The 18,733-nt window shown below is 46.5% G+C and overlaps 4 protein-coding genes across 4 annotated transcripts; 3 read left to right on the top strand and 1 right to left on the bottom strand.

The window, feature by feature from the left end:
- Positions 1-4,503: 4,503 nt before the first annotated feature.
- On the bottom strand, positions 4,504-6,667 carry EDB93DRAFT_1109701 (uncharacterized protein; the record flags this gene model as incomplete). Its single annotated transcript, XM_041448012.1, has 7 exons — positions 4,504-4,576; positions 4,776-4,968; positions 5,186-5,435; positions 5,583-5,625; positions 5,682-5,722; positions 5,787-6,070; positions 6,121-6,667. The coding sequence occupies 7 exons, from the start codon at positions 6,665-6,667 to the stop codon at positions 4,504-4,506; spliced, it is 1,431 nt and encodes a 476-aa protein (XP_041300724.1).
- A 1,942-nt stretch (positions 6,668-8,609) lies between these two features.
- EDB93DRAFT_1066554 (uncharacterized protein) lies at positions 8,610-9,503 on the top strand (the record flags this gene model as incomplete). Its single annotated transcript, XM_041444910.1, has 2 exons — positions 8,610-9,036; positions 9,097-9,503. Coding segments are annotated over 2 exons (834 nt in total), but the record flags the coding sequence as incomplete, so codon positions are not given.
- A 3,148-nt stretch (positions 9,504-12,651) lies between these two features.
- On the top strand, positions 12,652-13,824 carry EDB93DRAFT_1257592 (uncharacterized protein; the record flags this gene model as incomplete). Its single annotated transcript, XM_041454099.1, has 4 exons — positions 12,652-12,676; positions 12,737-13,006; positions 13,067-13,233; positions 13,285-13,824. 4 exons carry the CDS (start codon positions 12,652-12,654, stop codon positions 13,822-13,824), a joined length of 1,002 nt encoding a protein of 333 aa, XP_041300722.1.
- Positions 13,825-15,340: 1,516 nt separating this feature from the next.
- On the top strand, positions 15,341-16,762 carry EDB93DRAFT_1109699 (uncharacterized protein; the record flags this gene model as incomplete). Its single annotated transcript, XM_041448011.1, has 1 exon — positions 15,341-16,762. The coding sequence occupies one exon, from the start codon at positions 15,341-15,343 to the stop codon at positions 16,760-16,762; it is 1,422 nt and encodes a 473-aa protein (XP_041300721.1).
- Positions 16,763-18,733: the final 1,971 nt, after the last annotated feature.

Here is an 18,733-nt window from a genome sequence, read left to right as displayed (position 1 = left end):
AGGAGTGGTCTACGGATGCGGGATTGGCTTGTGAGGTATGCGCCTTGTGCAACCACCTTATACTAATTGTGTCAAATGAGTGCCTTGAAGTTGTCTCAAAGCCCGGCAGGGATGGCTCACCGGGAGTGGAGATTGGCGCTTTTGGCTCCAACACGGGGGACACCAAAATTCACCATCGCCCACCTCTCTGATGCAGGGATACAAGTTAGTCTTGGAGAAGCAAAGAGCATGAGGACATCCAGGCCGAACACATTTCTTCAGATCCCCAAAATCAGAGCAACTGCTGCATACTCTGATCATCCCATTCTCTGTCACCAGGGCTTCAGCCTCCAAAGCCAAAGCGATAGACTCAGGGTCAGCTGGTAAGTAATTGTGGTCAAAGGGAAGGAAGCAGAATCAAATTAGGCCCCCAAGACCCACCAGATGATTCATCTACAAGCGGTCAGGTCTTCTCCAAGAAAAAATGGGATGAATCTGAGTCGCTTACCTCCAGTATCTATGGCCTGGCTATGACCACGGACAACACGTCCACCCACATCTGTCACATCCATGTCTAAACAGTTGGGATTAGCTACATATGCACCTCAGAAAGCTCAGTCAACGTGGCCTACCCATTGGATCACCTAGACCTGTGTAAGAAGGGGTCAGGAAAATCCCAACGATTCATGAACATGACTGACCCCACGACACCCCTTTCATTGCCCGGCTCTGGGACTCTATGGGTTGTACTCGCCCACTAGACGTTCGTGTGTTAGTTCCTCCTAGTCTGGTAGACACTCGTCCCCGAGATCCCCGTCCCCGAGGCCCTCCTCTACCGCCTCGGGTACCGGCAGAGGTTGAACCTGTGCCTGGAGCAGGATCATCATCATTATCATCATCATCATCTTCTTCTTCTTCTTCTTCTTCTTCTTCTTCTTCGCTGGATTCCTCTTCTTCTTCATGGACGTCACGACGATTGGCATTGCGGGAAGTTGTATTGCGGGAAGTCATATTGCGGGCAGTTGTATTGCGGGAAGTTGTATTGCGGGCAGTTGTATTGCGGGTATTGCGGGAAGTTGTATTGCGGGCAGTTGTATTGCGGGTATTGCGGGAAGTTGTATTGCGGGCAGTTGTATTGCGGGTATTGCGGGAAGTTGTATTGCTGGCAGTTGCATTGGTGGCAATTGCATCGGCATCGGCATCCACGTTGTCAGCTTGTCCCCTGATGTGTGCTGCTAAGTCGATGTCCATACCGTCTCCAGGATTGGTGCCTGGTGCAACCGACCAGTCTCCCATCAAATCTGCCATAGTAATATTGTAGTGAAGCAGTAATATGTAGAGAATAATTGTATAGTATTTGACAGATCAACTTTTTAAGGTACTAGAAAACAGCACATTTCGACCAACCTCACGTGATAATTGTGACAAATGAGTGACATCGCATTATTTTCGAGTTTATAATGCAGGAGTTAGAATATTAATCACATTGAGTTATGGTTATTGTATTACAAGCCTAATTACTACGAGTCCAGTTGTATAAGTTATCATGAGTTTGTGCCATTCGGAAGCCTTGACTTATCCTCACATCACGTGAGGTTGGTCGAATGTGCTGTTTTCCACCTTAACTTCTAACCGTCACCCATGCTTTCAACACCTGTACTATATCATGGTAAGTTTGGTCAAGTTGTTCAAATACAGATTAACGCTGTTAGATTGCAGGAGCCCGTGTTGTACGAGTGTTCCAGTTGCCACGCCTGGACTCTCAGCCAGCATTTCTGGATTCACAAGAGGTACAGACACCACCAGCCCCCGCAGCGGATCCAGGACCACCTGTATCAACCTCCTTGGCTGCCAGCTTTCTTAATTTGATTCAGGAACATTTTCAGTGCCCGATGTGAGTGATACGCATGATCTTACAGGGTTGCCCACTCACTTATGGGTCAGATGTTGGGACGTCCTGTCAGCACCATGATCCTGATACGATCATCGCCCTAACCTAACCCAAGCTTAGTGCTGCACCAGTGACTTATTGCTCGTCAGGACATGCGGCTTGTGTATATTGCACGCTCAGTTCAGCCATCAATCTCAGCCTTGGGGTCACTAAATGCGTCCTGTGTCGGTCTCCAAACATTATTCCTGGAGGTTGTCCTTTCATTTATCTTCGGCAGACCCAGAACTTTGTTGTGTCCCTGATGGAAGGAATCGCCCGGGAGTTCCGAGACACTCCTCCCGAAAATCCGGAATTAAGGTCATACGCTTGTGGAGCTTTGCGAGATGATTGGCAACGAAGAAACAGGTGAATACATTTACAACCCATTGCAAAATTAGGACTGTTCTCATTTATGGTACAGGGTTGGTCGTCTCCTCATACATGACATCCAGCAACTCCGAGGTCCACTGACCCCCACAGAGGCAAGCCGTATGGTCTTATTGGCCAGACTTCGTCTACAGGGGGAAGGTGTTGGTTCAGCCCAGCTCCCGATGTGAGTCCGTCTTGGTCAAAAAATTTGGTGTTGGACTCACCAGATTACGCCATACAGCGAGATTAATTAGCTCTCCCCTTCCAGTGACCTCTTAGGATCTGTCAGATCTCATTGAAAAGAGGAAGGACATTTTTCTGTGTCCTCGGCTTGGGATCTGGTGGTCAACCAAGTCTCACTGGAACGTCAATATCTTTACAATGGCTGAAACTGAACCTTACATAGACTTTCAAGGTGGTTACAATAAGCCAGTCCCTTGAAGATTCCAGATATTTTACAATATTTTGGACGTTTGTAGTTTCTTCTGATCCCAATTATTACACTGCGGAAACGACTTTCTAGTCGTTGGTCTCCCTCAAAGAACACGTTTCGGAGAAGTAGACTGATATATTTTGAGTTTGTTTTTGGAAACAGTCACTGCAATTACAATTATTAGATAGCCAACAAAATCGCCGAGGAAATGACAAAATAAGTCGTATACGAAAAGAGTATGATTAGGACATTGGTACTAAACACATGCTTCAAATTTGGAGTCTTAGCACCGAAGACCCAATAGAAGTTGGAAGGTTAGGTAATGTGTAAGATAGGGTCGACAGAAATGCCATCTTTTGGCGGAGGCAGGTAAACAGCGTCTGGTTGCCGTCGATAAGATAAGGGCGGACGAGGGCGGGATAAGTCCTGAGAGAACAATGGTAAGTAAATGGTATGATACGTGGAGACGATGAATACATACTCGAATGAGTTGTCGTTGAACTGCCCATTATCATATAGATCTCCGCACCAGCCGTTGTCCTGAAGCACCACTGGGCCTCGCTGATTGTGGGGGGTACTTGGAATACGCGATTGGTATTCCCAAAATCGTCAGAGAGGTGATAGGTGATGAGAAATAGTGTGAATAGGTCTTTCATCTCATTCTTCAAGAACTCTGGACTGACGTGAGTGAGGAGGGAAAATATAACGTGGGTGAAGAGACGAGCACTGCGATATTGCCGACAGACGCGACGGAGGCGTGTGGCGGGCGGTATTGTCGGTGATACGATGCTCGCGAATTTCACGAGGAAGGTAAGGCAAGGGACTAATCCTCTTCGAAATTATGAGTAAGTCGGTACCCTAACTAAGCTCGCCGAAGTCGACAGTTGTGGTCGATGGTACGTCCCTCGCGAATTTCAAGAGGAAGGTAGGCGCGGAACAGGTGATGCGGGGCCGAGCACCGTGACAGTAGGCGTCATTATTGGAAGTCCGATCGAGCTGGGATGATGGATCAATCTATGTCGAGCGTTGGTAGAAGTCGCGGATGCATTTACTAGTACGACTGATGCACATCATTGATATGTCGTCCTTGAAGAGTGTGATTGTAACCCTCGCAAACAGGGACTAAGACTTTCAAATCCTCAAAGTGCTAGCAGTCATCTGATGTCCTTCAAGTCGTCGAGCTTAGAAATCAATATTATGTCCTCGAAGTCTTAGAAGTCAGCTGATGTCCTTCAAGTCGTCGAAGTCTTAAGAGGTCGTAAAACTGAGTAATTAAATGATATCCTTCCTCGAACTTTGAGTAATCAAATTATATCGAGCTTAGAAATCAAACTATGTCCTCGAAGTCCTCGAAGTCAGCTGATGTCCTTCAAGTCCTTCGAGTCAAAGTATGACTTTGAGGACAGGAACAACCTTCAGCGCTACAGCTACCTCATTTACGCTTTCCTTATAGGATCAAACTCCTATGGAACATACCGTGCATATCGACGATACTCTCTCAAAAGTCCACTACTACTGCTCAAAGTCGTAGTACAATGACGAGAATTTGTTGTGGAATCTTACGTAATGTCTGTGGCCGATTCTAAAGCTGTTTATTTACCCCTCTGCTCGTACATTTTTCCTCTTACTTTGACTTGCTTTCATTGCAAGTATCCTACTCGTATATCGTAGCTTGAACGCTTAGTATTATCTTAACTGATGAAATTCCTAGTTGACATAATGCCAGAGCACAACCAGGGTGACAAGAACCTCTAGTGTTGTTATTTACATATATCGGATTTCACATGCTGTATTAATAGCAACCACGATACTGTACAATATAGTTAGCAAACTCGTCATAGTGCAGGTATTGCTTTGACGTTAAACTATTGTAACACCATATTATAACAGTTCAATTTTTTTGCGATTCGTCCTTGTGTTAGACAAATAGAAGTTGATCCTGATGCTACTAGTAAGTTTGTAAGTTAGGTGTGGACGTAGACTAGCAACACGGCGAGCTAAAGTGAAACAATTGATACTGCTGAAACTAAGTTGCGGCTCACAAGACCACATAAGGAGCCCTACCTTACTGATACTTGCGGGCGACTTAAGACAGCAGGAAATCTTGAGCACTTGCCGAGAACGTCGACTAATTCTGCGACATTGGCAATTTCTACGACATTGGCGACTCTGGTTTGTGGGACTTTGACGACTTCTGCGACTTCTGCGACTTTGACGACTTTGACGACTTTGACGACTCTGGTTACTTGTGGGACTTCTGGACTAATACCATATGCATGTAATAATTATTTGGACTTGCCTTGAGCTTGAGAAAGGTTCCAAAGATTGGATGGTTAGGAAACAAGCTAAATCATTATCAGACACTTGAATGACTTAGTATGTACCGACCCAGGTAGACAAATTATATTGGATGAAAATATACAAATGTGGGTAAGGAGGGAAACTCTATGATCTCCCTACTTAGATTATATTACCTACGGATGGTTGCAACTGCAAGTCACATATTTGGTCTAATAGTTGTTGATCTTGTTGTTGGAAGTAGCTCTGCTTCCTAAAGGTCTCCCAAATCTCAAGCCCTTCTTCAATTGGTTCCCGCAGCTCACTTTCACTTAAGGCCGCTAGTGGGGTCAACCAGACTCCCCAAGAGTTATATTCACTGGATGAAAGTCCCTCACTAATTGAGGAAGGAGCTGGGGGGACGTTGAGCTCACTGACATTCACAGACTACCACAAACAAAAATAAATCTCAGTTGCGGTAGACCAGGCCTTTGGGGCAGTTTCTCACCAAAGATCCTGAAGCTATTTGTTGCTCTGGCTGCATGGCCTGGCAGCTTCGCGTAGTACGGCGGGGCCGGTCAAATGTGGACCTACTGGGAGAGCCTGTCCTCTTGGAGGTATGACACCCGGATGAAACCTGATATTTCCCGTAGAGTGGTTAATGAGGGTAAGATGAAGATTCTGGAGGCATACCTTGGGTAGTTGACCTCTTTTTTTTTTTTTGGAGGACTTAGCTACATCAGGGGACTAACAAGTACTTTAGATCCATAGGAGAAAGTATTCCTTGTGGACGCTTACATGTGGACGCTTAATTGAGCTTGGTTGGACGGTTGGGGGATCCACCTCCATGGGCACCTCAGGGGAACTACCAGGCTGGCGCTTCTCCAGCTCGTTAATCACCGTCTCCAAACATAATTTCCAGCTGTCTGGGTTGGATTCCACCATAGGTGCTGGTGAATTCCCACTGAGCTTGGACTCTAGCAATACACATTGAAAATCCAAAGGGTGCGTGTTGGGGTCAGGCATGTTCCCGTATAAGCTTCTCATGATGGGGTTCGTCGTCTTCAGCCAATCCTCCCAATCTGAAGAACAAATCATTTTCTGAACAGATAAAAGCTGAACCCATTCTCACCATACCTCCCAGATATATCGGGGTGGTCCTGGAGAAGTTTCTCTAGCCTATCTCCTGAGGCCGGTTGCATCCCCTTCAGATGGTACACCTGGTACCCCCAGCTGACCAGGACACTAGAAACCCATTGCCGGGTCATTCTTGTTGATGCAGGAAGGGTTGTCACAGGCAACTTGACACCTTCAGGGTAGAATTTCTCTAGTACCTCCAAGAAAAATTTGTGGCGCAGGATGTCCATGTAATACGAGGCCTGAAGCCAACGTTCTTGGGTTTGGGTAGGCAGGCGTGTGGACAGGGACACAAACCAAGCACAGTTGCAGGCGTGGTTGATAAATCGAAGTAGAGGTTTACAAGCGGAGGGGATGTGGATGTGTACACTTTCGTAGCGGAGCACTTGGAACCAATCTCTTTCCGGCTCATACCTTCCACAGAAAAAAAGATCTGGGCACCATCCAGCAGGTCTAGTAAGAGCTTCCTTCCAATGATCGTTGAGATCCAGCAAGTTTACGATGGGTGCTGTTGAATCAGACTCATCCATCCCGCTCCGCATGTAGTTTTGCAGGACGCGACGCGACTTGTGGGAAAATACGTTTGCGCGACCCAGCTAGCCGGCTTGGGTTCCGTGATTGGATTAGGGTTAAGGTGCCAAAACGGTGCGACAATGCGTGACAGACGGTCGGAAAAATGGTCGAACACCTAGGACCCTCGCAGGGGGCATAGCCAGCCTCCACTGCAAAATTATCCGCAGCCTAGATTCGAATGTAGCAACACGAGAAGCGACCATTCGCGTCACATTGTTGCAAACCGGGTAGATCCGCAACACAAGGGAGAATCCTTTCATGTATCATATCGTTGTACTTACAGCTCCTGTAGTATTGACTGGACAATGGTAGATGGACAAAAAATTTCCTCACAGGTATCCGCATTCACAAGTGCCCTTGAACATGGGATATTTTTATTCCATAATTATTCGTCATTTTTGGTCGCCTGTACTACAGACTACAGTATAGTGTCTTACAATTTCGCAACCAGAATGATCCAAAAACTTTATTGATACATTGCAAATTGACAACCAAAAAGTCACAGAAGTCACCAGAGTCTTCAAAGTCGTAGAAGTCGTCAATGTCGCAGAAGTCCCAGAGTCGTCAATGTCGCAGAAGTCCCAGAGTCGTCAATGTCGCAGAAGTCGTCAATGTCGCAGAAGTCCCACAAACCAGAGTCTTCAAAGCCATATAAGTCGCCAATGTCGTCAAAGTACCACCATCCACAGAATATTTCTCACTGACTCAGGTGCTGTTGGGCGGGCAGCGACAACCTATCGTGCACGTGACTTTGACACCACCAGTAGCTTTTGATACTGTAGAGATACGCACTTAGCTTCGTCACAGCGTCACACGTCCGACGAATCGAAGCTATTTCGTGTGACCGTCACACAAGATTGAAGTCATCGAAGGTAAATTGTGACACACGGTAAAACATGAAAAAAAAATGCAAAAATGCTCTCAAAAATTCTTGTACTGATTATTTGCCATGAACCTCGCTTTACATGACCAAAATTTTCTTCATCACCATCAGCTGTGAGCTCTTGCTGACAGCAGCTGATAGTGGTGCTGATTCGAAGCTATTTTTGACATGTCACAGGTCACACCCATCTTCGAATCTTCGAAGCTAAGGTTCAGTTGGTCACACCCAGATGATGTCGAAGCTAAGTGCGTATCTCTACAGTATTCTAAGACATTGGAATGACAAACTTTCTACTACATTTCTGTCGATTATAATCAATGTGAAGTGTCTGAGATATTACTACCGATGTAACTAAGTAGTTTTTTGATGCAGAAGTGGTTTGATCAATAGAAATTGTAATCTTTATCTTCAGTCACTCTTTCAGCACGTTGGTCACGTGAAATGTAGAATCCGCACGACCGCTACTGCAGTTTCACATGCAACACACTGTAGAACTCCTTACCGTACATCTGCTATGGGCCACCGGGTATTGGTTGTACTGGACCCTCACTTTTCCAGAGACTCTGCGCTGGAGGCTTCCACGCTGGCAGATTGGGTGACTTATGATTATCCAGTAAAGATGGCTGCCAGCCTCTTCTCCAGTCAGGCACTTCGTGGAAGCGTTTTTCCGGGAGAAACCGATCGAATCATTCGAAAGCGACCAGGATTCGTCCCTGTCCTACTTCATGAAAAGGTGGGAATGTTAAAGAGCGGAAGAAGTCTCAGGCTCATTGCGTTGATGGTAGTTGTTGGTCTGGCTTAGAATCCAACACCGGGGAATGGTCGTGGACTTTATGCAGTTCCGAAAATTCCGGGACTTGATGCTGGCACCAAACCCCAACTTCACCTGGGAATTTCAACACTACCATGCCATATGGGGCGTTCTAGATCTGACCGTGGATCCAAGGCAAGTAGTGAACCTCTCACAAGCGTATAACCTCCTCAAAGTTCTAAGCAGTGAGAAAGGGTGTAGTTTGGAATCCCCGGCCCAGTTGCACCAGTATATTAAACGACTGCAGATGTTGGAATCCATTTTGCCTGTGTGGCCGCCCTCCCAAGAGATGCTGTTCGCGTCCAAAAAATTCAACGTAATCAAAACCTTGGACGAGATTGCAAGAAATACCACCAACTCCCCCCGGCCCCAAACCGAAATACTTTCCCGCACCAATCGCTCACAGTCATTCGAAGGCTTTGTTCTCAAGCGGGAAGGCAGTGATTGCACACGGCACATTTTCCTTCCAGGTACGATCGACTCATTCAACCTACCGAGGGACAAGGGAGGTTTTCGCTGGTTAAAACAGTCATACGTACCAGCCCTGAGACATGTAGGGGAGTTCCGGGTGATTGTTCTGGATTGCCGGCCTTTATGGGTGATACACACCAGCCCAGGGAATCATGAGAATCAGATTGTCTTCTGTCATCGGGATGCTGGTTTGTCCCTGGAGAAAATGAGGTCTGTCTCTGAACCCGATGGAGTTCCCTTTCTGACCCAAATGCACATTTTTGATTTTGACAGCTCACGTCTGCAAAAGCCTTATGGGTTTGATGACATCATGGATCCTGTGGGGGGTACGGTGGAAGAACGTCACCTGGCAGACGCGGAATTGGAATCATTCGTCGTTGCCACCTTGAGTAACCTTATAGCCATCGAGGAGGGTCTACTGCAGGGGACTAGTTCTTTGAGGTTGATGGCCCGAGTAGATCTTGGTGTTCTCCGTGGTTCAGATGGACGGTTAGGTTATTTTGTCAACGAGGTGGAACGGGGAATTATGATTACTTTATTCAGTCAAGGGAATCCCAGGTGGGCTTTGCGGTTGGCAGATGAATTCTCAGGCCTGTTCTCTCAATGGATTGACGATACTTCCCGGGATATGCAGCGAACCATAGAGCCCAGAACCCTAACGAAACATGGCCGGTTTATATTCTCATTAGATAGACCTTGATCACAATACTTACACCAGCATCGGGATGATGATGCTAACTATCGTTCCTTCTAAACAGTCCCCCTACTAATTTTTGCCCAGTTCCTTGTAATCATCGTTTTGATTTGGGCCCATGCGCTATTGCTTTCGTCGTACAATTCGCTGCCTGAAATTAGTAATGTTCGTTTTCACCATGTCGGAGGATGGCCTTCAACGACCTGTCGCCTCCTTTCCCTGGAGAGATACTTTCTACGGTACCAGCTGGAAATATATTGACTTAGATATACATCTTCACTATCTGGTCTTCTATTTGGGATATCTGTGGCGAAAGGGACATTTATGCACCTGTCAAGCCTGTGAGAGCAGCGCTCGCGCGTAGTATCCGTCGAGCTCTTACGAAAGCTCATTTTCCTCATTAAGGAGGACAGGGTCGATTGGAATATCGACAGGCGCTGTATTTGAACGCCCCGCCTCAGGATGTGTGTCGGGCGAGGAAACACGTTGCCTCTTTCGAGGACCTTGTTCTTCACTCTCAGCGTTAGTACCGGTCTGCTCTGTCTTCTTCTTCTTATCCTTTCTCCTCCTTCTTCCGTTAAACATCCGTTTACGCCATGCACGCTTGTTGGCGGTGTTCCTCTCCTTGATTTATTGCGCCCTAGAAGGATCGCGCTTCTCCTTCGCCAACCATCTTCTTTGGCGTTCGCGCTGCTTCTCCTCTGCAGTCATGTCGGCGTCGGTGAGATCTGCGTGATTAAGCCTGGGCTTCTTGTCACCCTGGTTGTGCTCTGGCATTATGTCAACTAGGAATTTCATCAGTTAAGATAATACTAAGCGTTCAAGCTACGATATACGAGTAGGATACTTGCAATGAAAGCAAGTCAAAGTAAGAGGAAAAATGTACGAGCAGAGGGGTAAATAAACAGCTTTAGAATCGGCCACAGACATTACGTAAGATTCCACAACAAATTCTCGTCATTGTACTACGACTTTGAGCAGTAGTAGTGGACTTTTGAGAGAGTATCGTCGATATGCACGGTATGTTCCATAGGAGTTTGATCCTATAAGGAAAGCGTAAATGAGGTAGCTGTAGCGCTGAAGGTTGTTCCTGTCCTCAAAGTCATACTTTGACTCGAAGGACTTGAAGGACATCAGCTGACTTCGAGGACTTCGAGGACATAGTTTGATTTCTAAGCTCGATATAATTTGATTACTCAAAGTTCGAGGAAGGATATCATTTAATTACTCAGTTTTACGACCTCTTAAGACTTCGACGACTTGAAGGACATCAGCTGACTTCTAAGACTTCGAGGACATAATATTGATTTCTAAGCTCGACGACTTGAAGGATATTATTTAATTACTCAGTTTTACGACCTCTTAAGACTTCGACGACTTGAAGGACATCAGCTGACTTCTAAGACTTCGAGGACATAATATTGATTTCTAAGCTCGACGACTTGAAGGACATCAGATGACTGCTAGCACTTTGAGGATTTGAAAGTCTAGTCCCCTGTTTGCGAGGGTTACAATCACACTCTTCAAGGACGACATATCAATGATGTGCATCAGTCGTACTAGTAAATGCATCCGCGACTTCTACCAACGCTCGACATAGATTGATCCATCATCCCAGCTCGATCGGACTTCCAATAATGACGCCTACTGTCACGGTGCTCGGCCCCGCATCACCTGTTCCGCGCCTACCTTCCTCGTGAAATTCGCGAGGGACGTACCATCGACCACACGTCGACTTCGGCGAGCTTAGTTAGGGTACCGTCTTAACTCATAATTTCGAAGAGGATTAGTCCTTGCCTTACCTTCCTCGTGAAATTCGCGAGCATCGTATCACCGACAATACCGCCCGCCACACGCCTCCGTCGCGTCTGTCGGCAATATCGCAGTGCTCGTCTCTTCACCCACGTTATATTTTCCCTCCTCACTCACGTCAGTCCAGAGTTCTTGAAGAATGAGATGAAAGACCTATTCACACTATTTCTCATCACCTATCACCTCTCTGACGATTTTGGGAATACCAATCGCGTATTCCAAGTACCCCCCACAATCAGCGAGGCCCAGTGGTGCTTCAGGACAACGGCTGGTGCGGAGATCTATATGATAATGGGCAGTTCAACGACAACTCATTCGAGTATGTATTCATCGTCTCCACGTATCATACCATTTACTTACCATTGTTCTCTCAGGACTTATCCCGCCCTCGTCCGCCCTTATCTTATCGACGGCAACCAGACGCTGTTTACCTGCCTCCGCCAAAAGATGGCATTTCTGTCGACCCTATCTTACACATTACCTGACCTTCCAAGTAGTGTTACCGCCGAGGCGAATCCAATTGAATCGAGGTGGAAATTTGTGGAAAATCGACACAGATCGGACTAACGAATTGAAACGATTTGCACCTCGTTCACCTCGCGATTTGGAAACGAGTTCGGAGTTATCCAGATCGATAGTCCAACCAATGAGAAGCTAGGGATTTTGCGTGCCCACAATGACCGTTGAAAGTTGAATGACGATTATTTGCAAGTTACTAGTACACGACCAGCAAGTATATTAATTATATTCAATGTCTCTTGCATTCCGGAGCAACTCGTCAAGCTTATGAAGATTCCCAGCAGCCATTAACTTGTCAACTGCTCTGGGAGCCATAGGTCCAGACATCATCTAGTCCCGTTTGTCAGCCGCCAGGTCCTCCTTACAATTAGGGCGGTCTTGCTTGTAAATGAACTTTTAGGACTTGTAATTCTTCAAATGTGGCCATTTGATTGTAGCCCTTAAGTAGATGGGGGTGACACTTACATATTTATTTTATACAGTGCAAATGCAAGTAGCCTGGGGCTGATAAAATGAGTGCCAGTACCACAAGCCTCAGTTGATGGTAAGAGAGACTATCTGAACAAACCTAGTAGAACATGTTATGAGGTAGAAAAGATGTCCTTGAAGTCCTCAAAATCTTAGAAATCAGATAGGCTGTCCTTCAAGTCGTCAAGCTTAGACATCAGATTATGTCCTCAAAGTCCTTTGAAGTCAGATGATGTCCTTCACCGACAGCATGATGATACTAACAAGTTATCACAAGCGACCCAGAAAAGGCTTCATGTCCAAAGCGCTCCCCAAGTCTGGTGCGGTACTGTTGGCCCCATATCTCAGGACACAACTGACAGCATGGTGATACTGACAAGTTATCACAAGTGACCCAGGAAAGGCTTCATGTCCAAAGCACTCCCCCAAGTCTGGTGCAGTACTGTTGGTCCCATATCTCAGGACACAACTAACAGCTAACAAGTTGAATATCACAGATAACCCAGGAAAGGCTTCATGTCCAAAGCACTCCCCCAAGTCTGGTGCGGTACTGTTGGCCCCATATCTCAGGACACAACTGACAGCTAACAAGTTGAATATCACAGATAACCCAGGAAAGGCTTCATGTCCAAAGCACTCCCCCAAGTCTGGTGCGGTACTGTTGGCCCCATATCTCAGGACACAACTGACAGCATGGTGATACTAACAAGTTATCACAAGTGACCCAGGAAAGGCTTCATGTCCAAAGCACTCCCCCAAGTCTGGTGCGGTACTGTTGGTCCCATATCTCAGGACACAACTAACAGCTAACAAGTTGAATATCACAAACAACCCAGGAAAGGCTTCATGTCCAAAGCGCTCCCCCAAGTCTGGTGCAGTACTGTTGGCCCCATATCTCAGGACACAACTGACAGCATGGTGATACTAGCAAGTTATCACAAGTGACCCAGGAAAGGCTTCATGTCCAAAGCACTCCCCCAAGTCTGGTGCGGTACTGTTGGCCCCATATCTCAGGACACAACTGACAGCTAACAAGTTGAATATCACAGATAACCCAGGAAAGGCTTCATGTCCAAAGCGCTCCCCCAAGTCTGGTGCGGTACTGTTGGCCCCATATCTCAGGACACAACTGACAGCTAACAAGTTGAATATCACAGATAACCCAGGAAAGGCTTCATGTCCAAAGCGCTCCCCCAAGTCTGGTGCGGTACTGTTGGCCCCATATCTCAGGACACAACTGACAGCTAACAAGTTGAATATCACAGATAACCCAGGAAAGGCTTCATGTCCAAAGCGCTCCCCCAAGTCTGGTGCGGTACTGTTGGCCCCATATCTCAGGACACAACTGACAGCTAACAAGTTGAATATCACAGATAACCCAGGAAAGGCTTCATGTCCAAAGCGCTCCCCCAAGTCTGGTGCGGTACTGTTGGCCCCATATCTCAGGACACAACTGACAGCATGGTGATACTAACAAGTTATCACAAGTGACCAGGAAAAGCTTCATTTCCAAAGCGCCCCAAAGTCTGGTATAGTCCTGTTGGCCCCATTATCTCAGGACACGACAGAGCGGACGATGGCGTGGGAGTCTAAAAGATTGAAATACACCTGTATTCAAACTCAGATTCAATCAGGAGTGTGTTTGAAGTGGAGCTTCAATAACTGGCTCTCAGTTGTGGGGAAACATTTCGGAACAATAAGTACATGGCAAACCCGGAGTGATGTGTGACCTGTTACCATTCCGAAATAGATCGGCTCTCTATGTTTCAGAAACCATGTTACCATACTTTATTTAGTAAAGGTTGGAACCCTCGCCATGAATATGCCGTCGCCACCGGTCAATTTTTTCCGGAAAAGCGCATCATGACCAGGCAGTTCGTCCGCGCCAAGATCTAGCGTCTGATCCCCTTCGCATTTATCGTCGACATCTTCTCCTTTGTTGTCTTTCCCCACCAGTTGACTCTTACCGCTACCTTGCGGCAGGCACCTTCATATTTTTTTTAGCACTGCACTCTGTATTTTTTTCTTGTAGTCCCACCTCGTGCATACTACTGTCCATATACATGTTCCTGTCAAATATTGGTAGTCATAATTTGTATATTGTATCTTCATCTCGGTACTCACTCAGCTTAAGTGGGTTCATGATCAAAATTTCATGATATGTAAATAACAAAATACTATGAAGGAGACTACACTACACACCCAAGTTTTGTGGGAGAGGGCGGTGGGGTTTGCGAGTAGCGCACCGAGGCCCCACACCCCAACTTGTGTGTTTCTTTCGTAGTCCGTCGCCTAGCCTTCAAAATATAGAGTTGTTACATTGCGGGGTGTGGCGTCGGTAAAATGTACACACAAGAAAGTCGATTCTTGAACAGACTTAATTTAGACGATAGAACTTTCCGAACTAAATAATATTCGGTGAGGGGAAGATCAACTGCTCTACCAGTAATTAACGGTCGGTTTAAATACTGTAGAGTTAGGAATACTTGGCTGGAATTAAAATTTTCGCTTGCAAAGGACATCATTTGACCTCTAAGACTTTGAGGACTTTGAGGATATAATCTAATTTCTAAGCCTGACGACTTGAAGGACAGCCTATCTGATTTCTAAGACTTTGAGGATTTCAAGGACATCATCGGACTTCTAGGACTTCGAGGACTTTGAGGACATAATGCGACGACTTGAAGGACAGCATCTGATTTCTAAGACTTTGAGGACTTCAAAGGACATCATTTGACCTTCTAAAACTTTGAGGACTTTGAGGACATAAACTGATTTCTAAGCTCGACAACTTGAAGGACAGCCTATCTGATTTCTAAGACTTTGAGGACATAATCTGATCTCTAAGCTCGGCAACTTGAAGGACACGACATTGTATACGAGAGACCGGTGCTCCCTCGGCCAATCTTGCAGTACCGTAAGAAAATTTCGATCACTTGGCAAAAACACCCTCTATTTTCTGTAGAAGCTGTGACCTCACCACCATGAATCGGACCAACCACTACAAGACTCTAGTACACCCCCAGTTAAATGCCAGCAATCACATTTCTACGAGTTGTCGTGTGTTAGCCGGTTTGACCTGGGTGTCACCGAATGCCTCCCTGGACCGGTTGGATTTGAATGCACTGCATCGGTGGACCGGCCCCAGAGCTGAAAGACCAGTGGTGATGTTCGACAGCATGCAAAGTCCTGATTGGTATGCCCGTACAAAACATTGGCATCCATGGATACCTCACAATCTAGCTGGGTTTCGATGGCACCCAGGACATGGTGCCCCATCCCTGAGCTGGGATGACGAAGCTGGGGCAAAACAGGATCTTGTACTCTTGGTCAAAATCTTGGGTGCCATCTATCGGGATCTCCGGCCTGAGGGCCCTAAACCTGATAATGCTTATCGCATTAGTGACCTAGATATCAGTCTCCCGCAGTCCCAGGATCAAGCTCGGAATTTCATGCTTTCCACTAGTGGTTATATCCGGTGGCTACTAGCACATCGTTATGATGACGTGGTGGAGTGCATGAAGGCAAGGCTGACTTCTCAGGATCTAGAGCGGATGCAGGCATGGAGGCTGGACTTGCCTGGAGGAGTGGGTGTCATTTTGGATCTGGTGCGGGACCGGAGAGAAATGAACATAGGGTTGTACGTCCGGCATGGTATTCCAGTCTACTATCCTTGGACCGTATCTGCAGTGGATGATCCCACCTTGTATTGCTTGTCCCCCTCCTACTTGTTATCCCAACCTCACAAACTTGAAACTTCCTTGCCAGCTCCAGGTGTGGACTTCTTTTTCCAGCCGCTCATTCCTGGTCAGCAGGGCTCAGCCATGATAGCCCAGAAACTACCCCCTCTCCAGCACAAGGTGGTAGACTTTGAGGGTTGGCTACCCCGATCCATTTCTAAAAAGACAGCCCGTCTTTGTTTCCAGTCATTTTATTTCGAGGAAAGGTGGGATCAGGCCCAGTCAGGTCGGCTGCGCATCTACCATCGATTTAGACTCAACGCCAACTCTAAACCACGGGCTGCGGAGCCTGATGTTCGAGATGATTATATCCGGGAGAGGTGGAAGTTTTGCCACGCTCCCCCCTCTGGGCAGTTTTATGACACTTCCACTCAACAGCTGATGACCGGAAAATCCAGTGTCATGCTTGCTGTGCAAGAAGACCACCACTCACCGGTGGTGATACTACCGTCCAGGCCCAGACACACTGAAGTTGCACCTATGTTTCTGCCTCCCGCCCATACTATCTCCCCTGGAAATTCCGTGGCGGAGGTACAAGTTCCCCCTGCTGTGGATTCTGATGCAAAATGGAAGGAAGTTGCGATCACCGTGGAATTAGAGGGCAGAATGCAGACATTTGTTTTGAGGCTCCACCCCTTGTACATGCCTGATGAACCTGGGGCATGATTGCATTGGAGGGACATTAACCACATATGCAACTTGTCACAGGGTCAATGGTATGTCACCCGAGCACTGATCAGGATGGAGCTAGCTTATACCCAGTTGATGTACTGCAGCTTGTCTTGCTACTTAGCTTAAATTTTAATGTAGTTAATTTGCTGTGTTCTATGTGACAACTTCATTCAAGTTTATTGATTTCAATATCCAGGCTGATAATCAGTGCCTATACTCAACGTCCTGGCAGCCCTTGATGATTTCTCATTTAGACATCTCACAATCACCACCACAGCTCTGAAAGTAGCCATTACATCTGGTCAAGTCGATCTCACTTTTGTCGAGCGCTCACACACACGTGCACCGGCTGCGCTTATGCTATGCAGTTTTACATCAGTTCATCGACTACGTGCTGCATGATATACATCGCATAACGGCTAGCACTCTTTTGTTTGTGCAAAGTTTGTGACATTATTAACCCCAAAGTTATAATTCGTTGGGGCAGCCCTATCTTCCTAAGTACTAGGGGTTCGCTGTGCGAACTTATGACCTTGCGACTCGAACTTTTTTATCGCAGGGATTTCTTTGACTGTACAGGAAGCTATAATTTTAACTACCGCTTCAGTGCTCCGCAAGGTAATATGGCCTGGGGCCATTTACAAAGGATTACGATGCATGGATATAAAGTGCACAAAATCTGAATTTTACTAAATACTCTCGAACCGAATGAAGTTTAACTCGCCTCGAGTGGAGAGGTTAGAGTTTGGGCTGCTTTTGGAAGCTTAAAAGTGCACATGATTTTACTTTGCATGTGGCAACTCGGATGCCGCCCTCTTCTCTCGACTTAAAAGGACAACTAAGACTCTGAGGACAGTTTCACGACTTCCGTGACTTCAAGAACATCTAAGACTATGACTAAGGACAATCTCACGACTTCGGGGACTTCCAAGGTCGTCCAAGACTCTTAAGACTCTGCGGACAGTTTCACGACTTGCGTGACTTAAATAGATTACAAGTTGCAGTGTGTTCATGAATTATGTACTGTGCAGTCTCGCAACTTCCGCTACTGGAATTAGATATAATACTCCGAGGGCAGTCTCGCCACTTCAAGGATTTCAAGGACATGTAAGACTATGAGGACAGTTATCACTTCCATGACTGTAGAATTTATCACATATCCGGACCAAGTCTGCGTGCTGAATCCTAAATACACAAATGCCCAAGCGTGGTCTAAGTGTCCAAATGGCACTCTCGGACACTTTGCAAAGAAAAGAAAAACGTTCTTTCTACTTCGTACTTACCCCGTTTTATAATGTCTACATCCTGAATGTTTTCGCGGCATCATATTGGTACTCCGAGCTCGTTGGTGCTGAATAGGCAAGTCACACACTGGTCACACCACGTGAGGTTTACAGAAACTGTTTTGCGTTTACCTTGGTAGGCGGTTGGGTAGAAACTTGTTTTTGACTGGGGGCTCGGTCGCCTTATCCAACCATATAATTAAGGTATTGTGACAAATTTGGTTACCGAGGTTTTATGTAGTATCTGAACTGTACAGGCTGATCTTCAACTTGCCAGTTAATGAAATGAGGAACGTTCTGGTGGTACTGGACCCGGCACGGCAGAGGACTTTGCATCAAGTGCAAGAGAAGACCCCCTATGACTGGACAGTAACCAATCTACCTCACCGGGAGGCAACCTACCTGATGGGCATCATCGACGTCAAGGGTCTCATTTTTGAGGTGGAACACCTTGAACTGCCAGACACAGATGTTCCCGCTGGTCACAGAAAGGTGTACATCAATGAAGTGGTAAGCTGATTGTCCCCGGTATACAGAGTTCTACCTAATCTCTGAGACAGCTGTTGATGTGGCATACGATTCACACCTCACAAGACAACGACCTCCGGCCGGTTTATATGGAATTCAAAACTTTTACCGGGATCATACAGTTGAGCATGGAGAACCTCCGGAGGGTCATGAG

Source organism: Suillus bovinus (assembly GCF_016758785.1).
Source record: "Suillus bovinus strain UH-Sbo-P2 chromosome Unknown EDB93scaffold_195, whole genome shotgun sequence".
NCBI classification, from domain to species: Eukaryota; Fungi; Basidiomycota; class Agaricomycetes; order Boletales; family Suillaceae; genus Suillus; species Suillus bovinus.
Note: the sequence above shows the minus strand (reverse complement) of the source record. Positions and strands in the feature narration are given on the sequence as shown.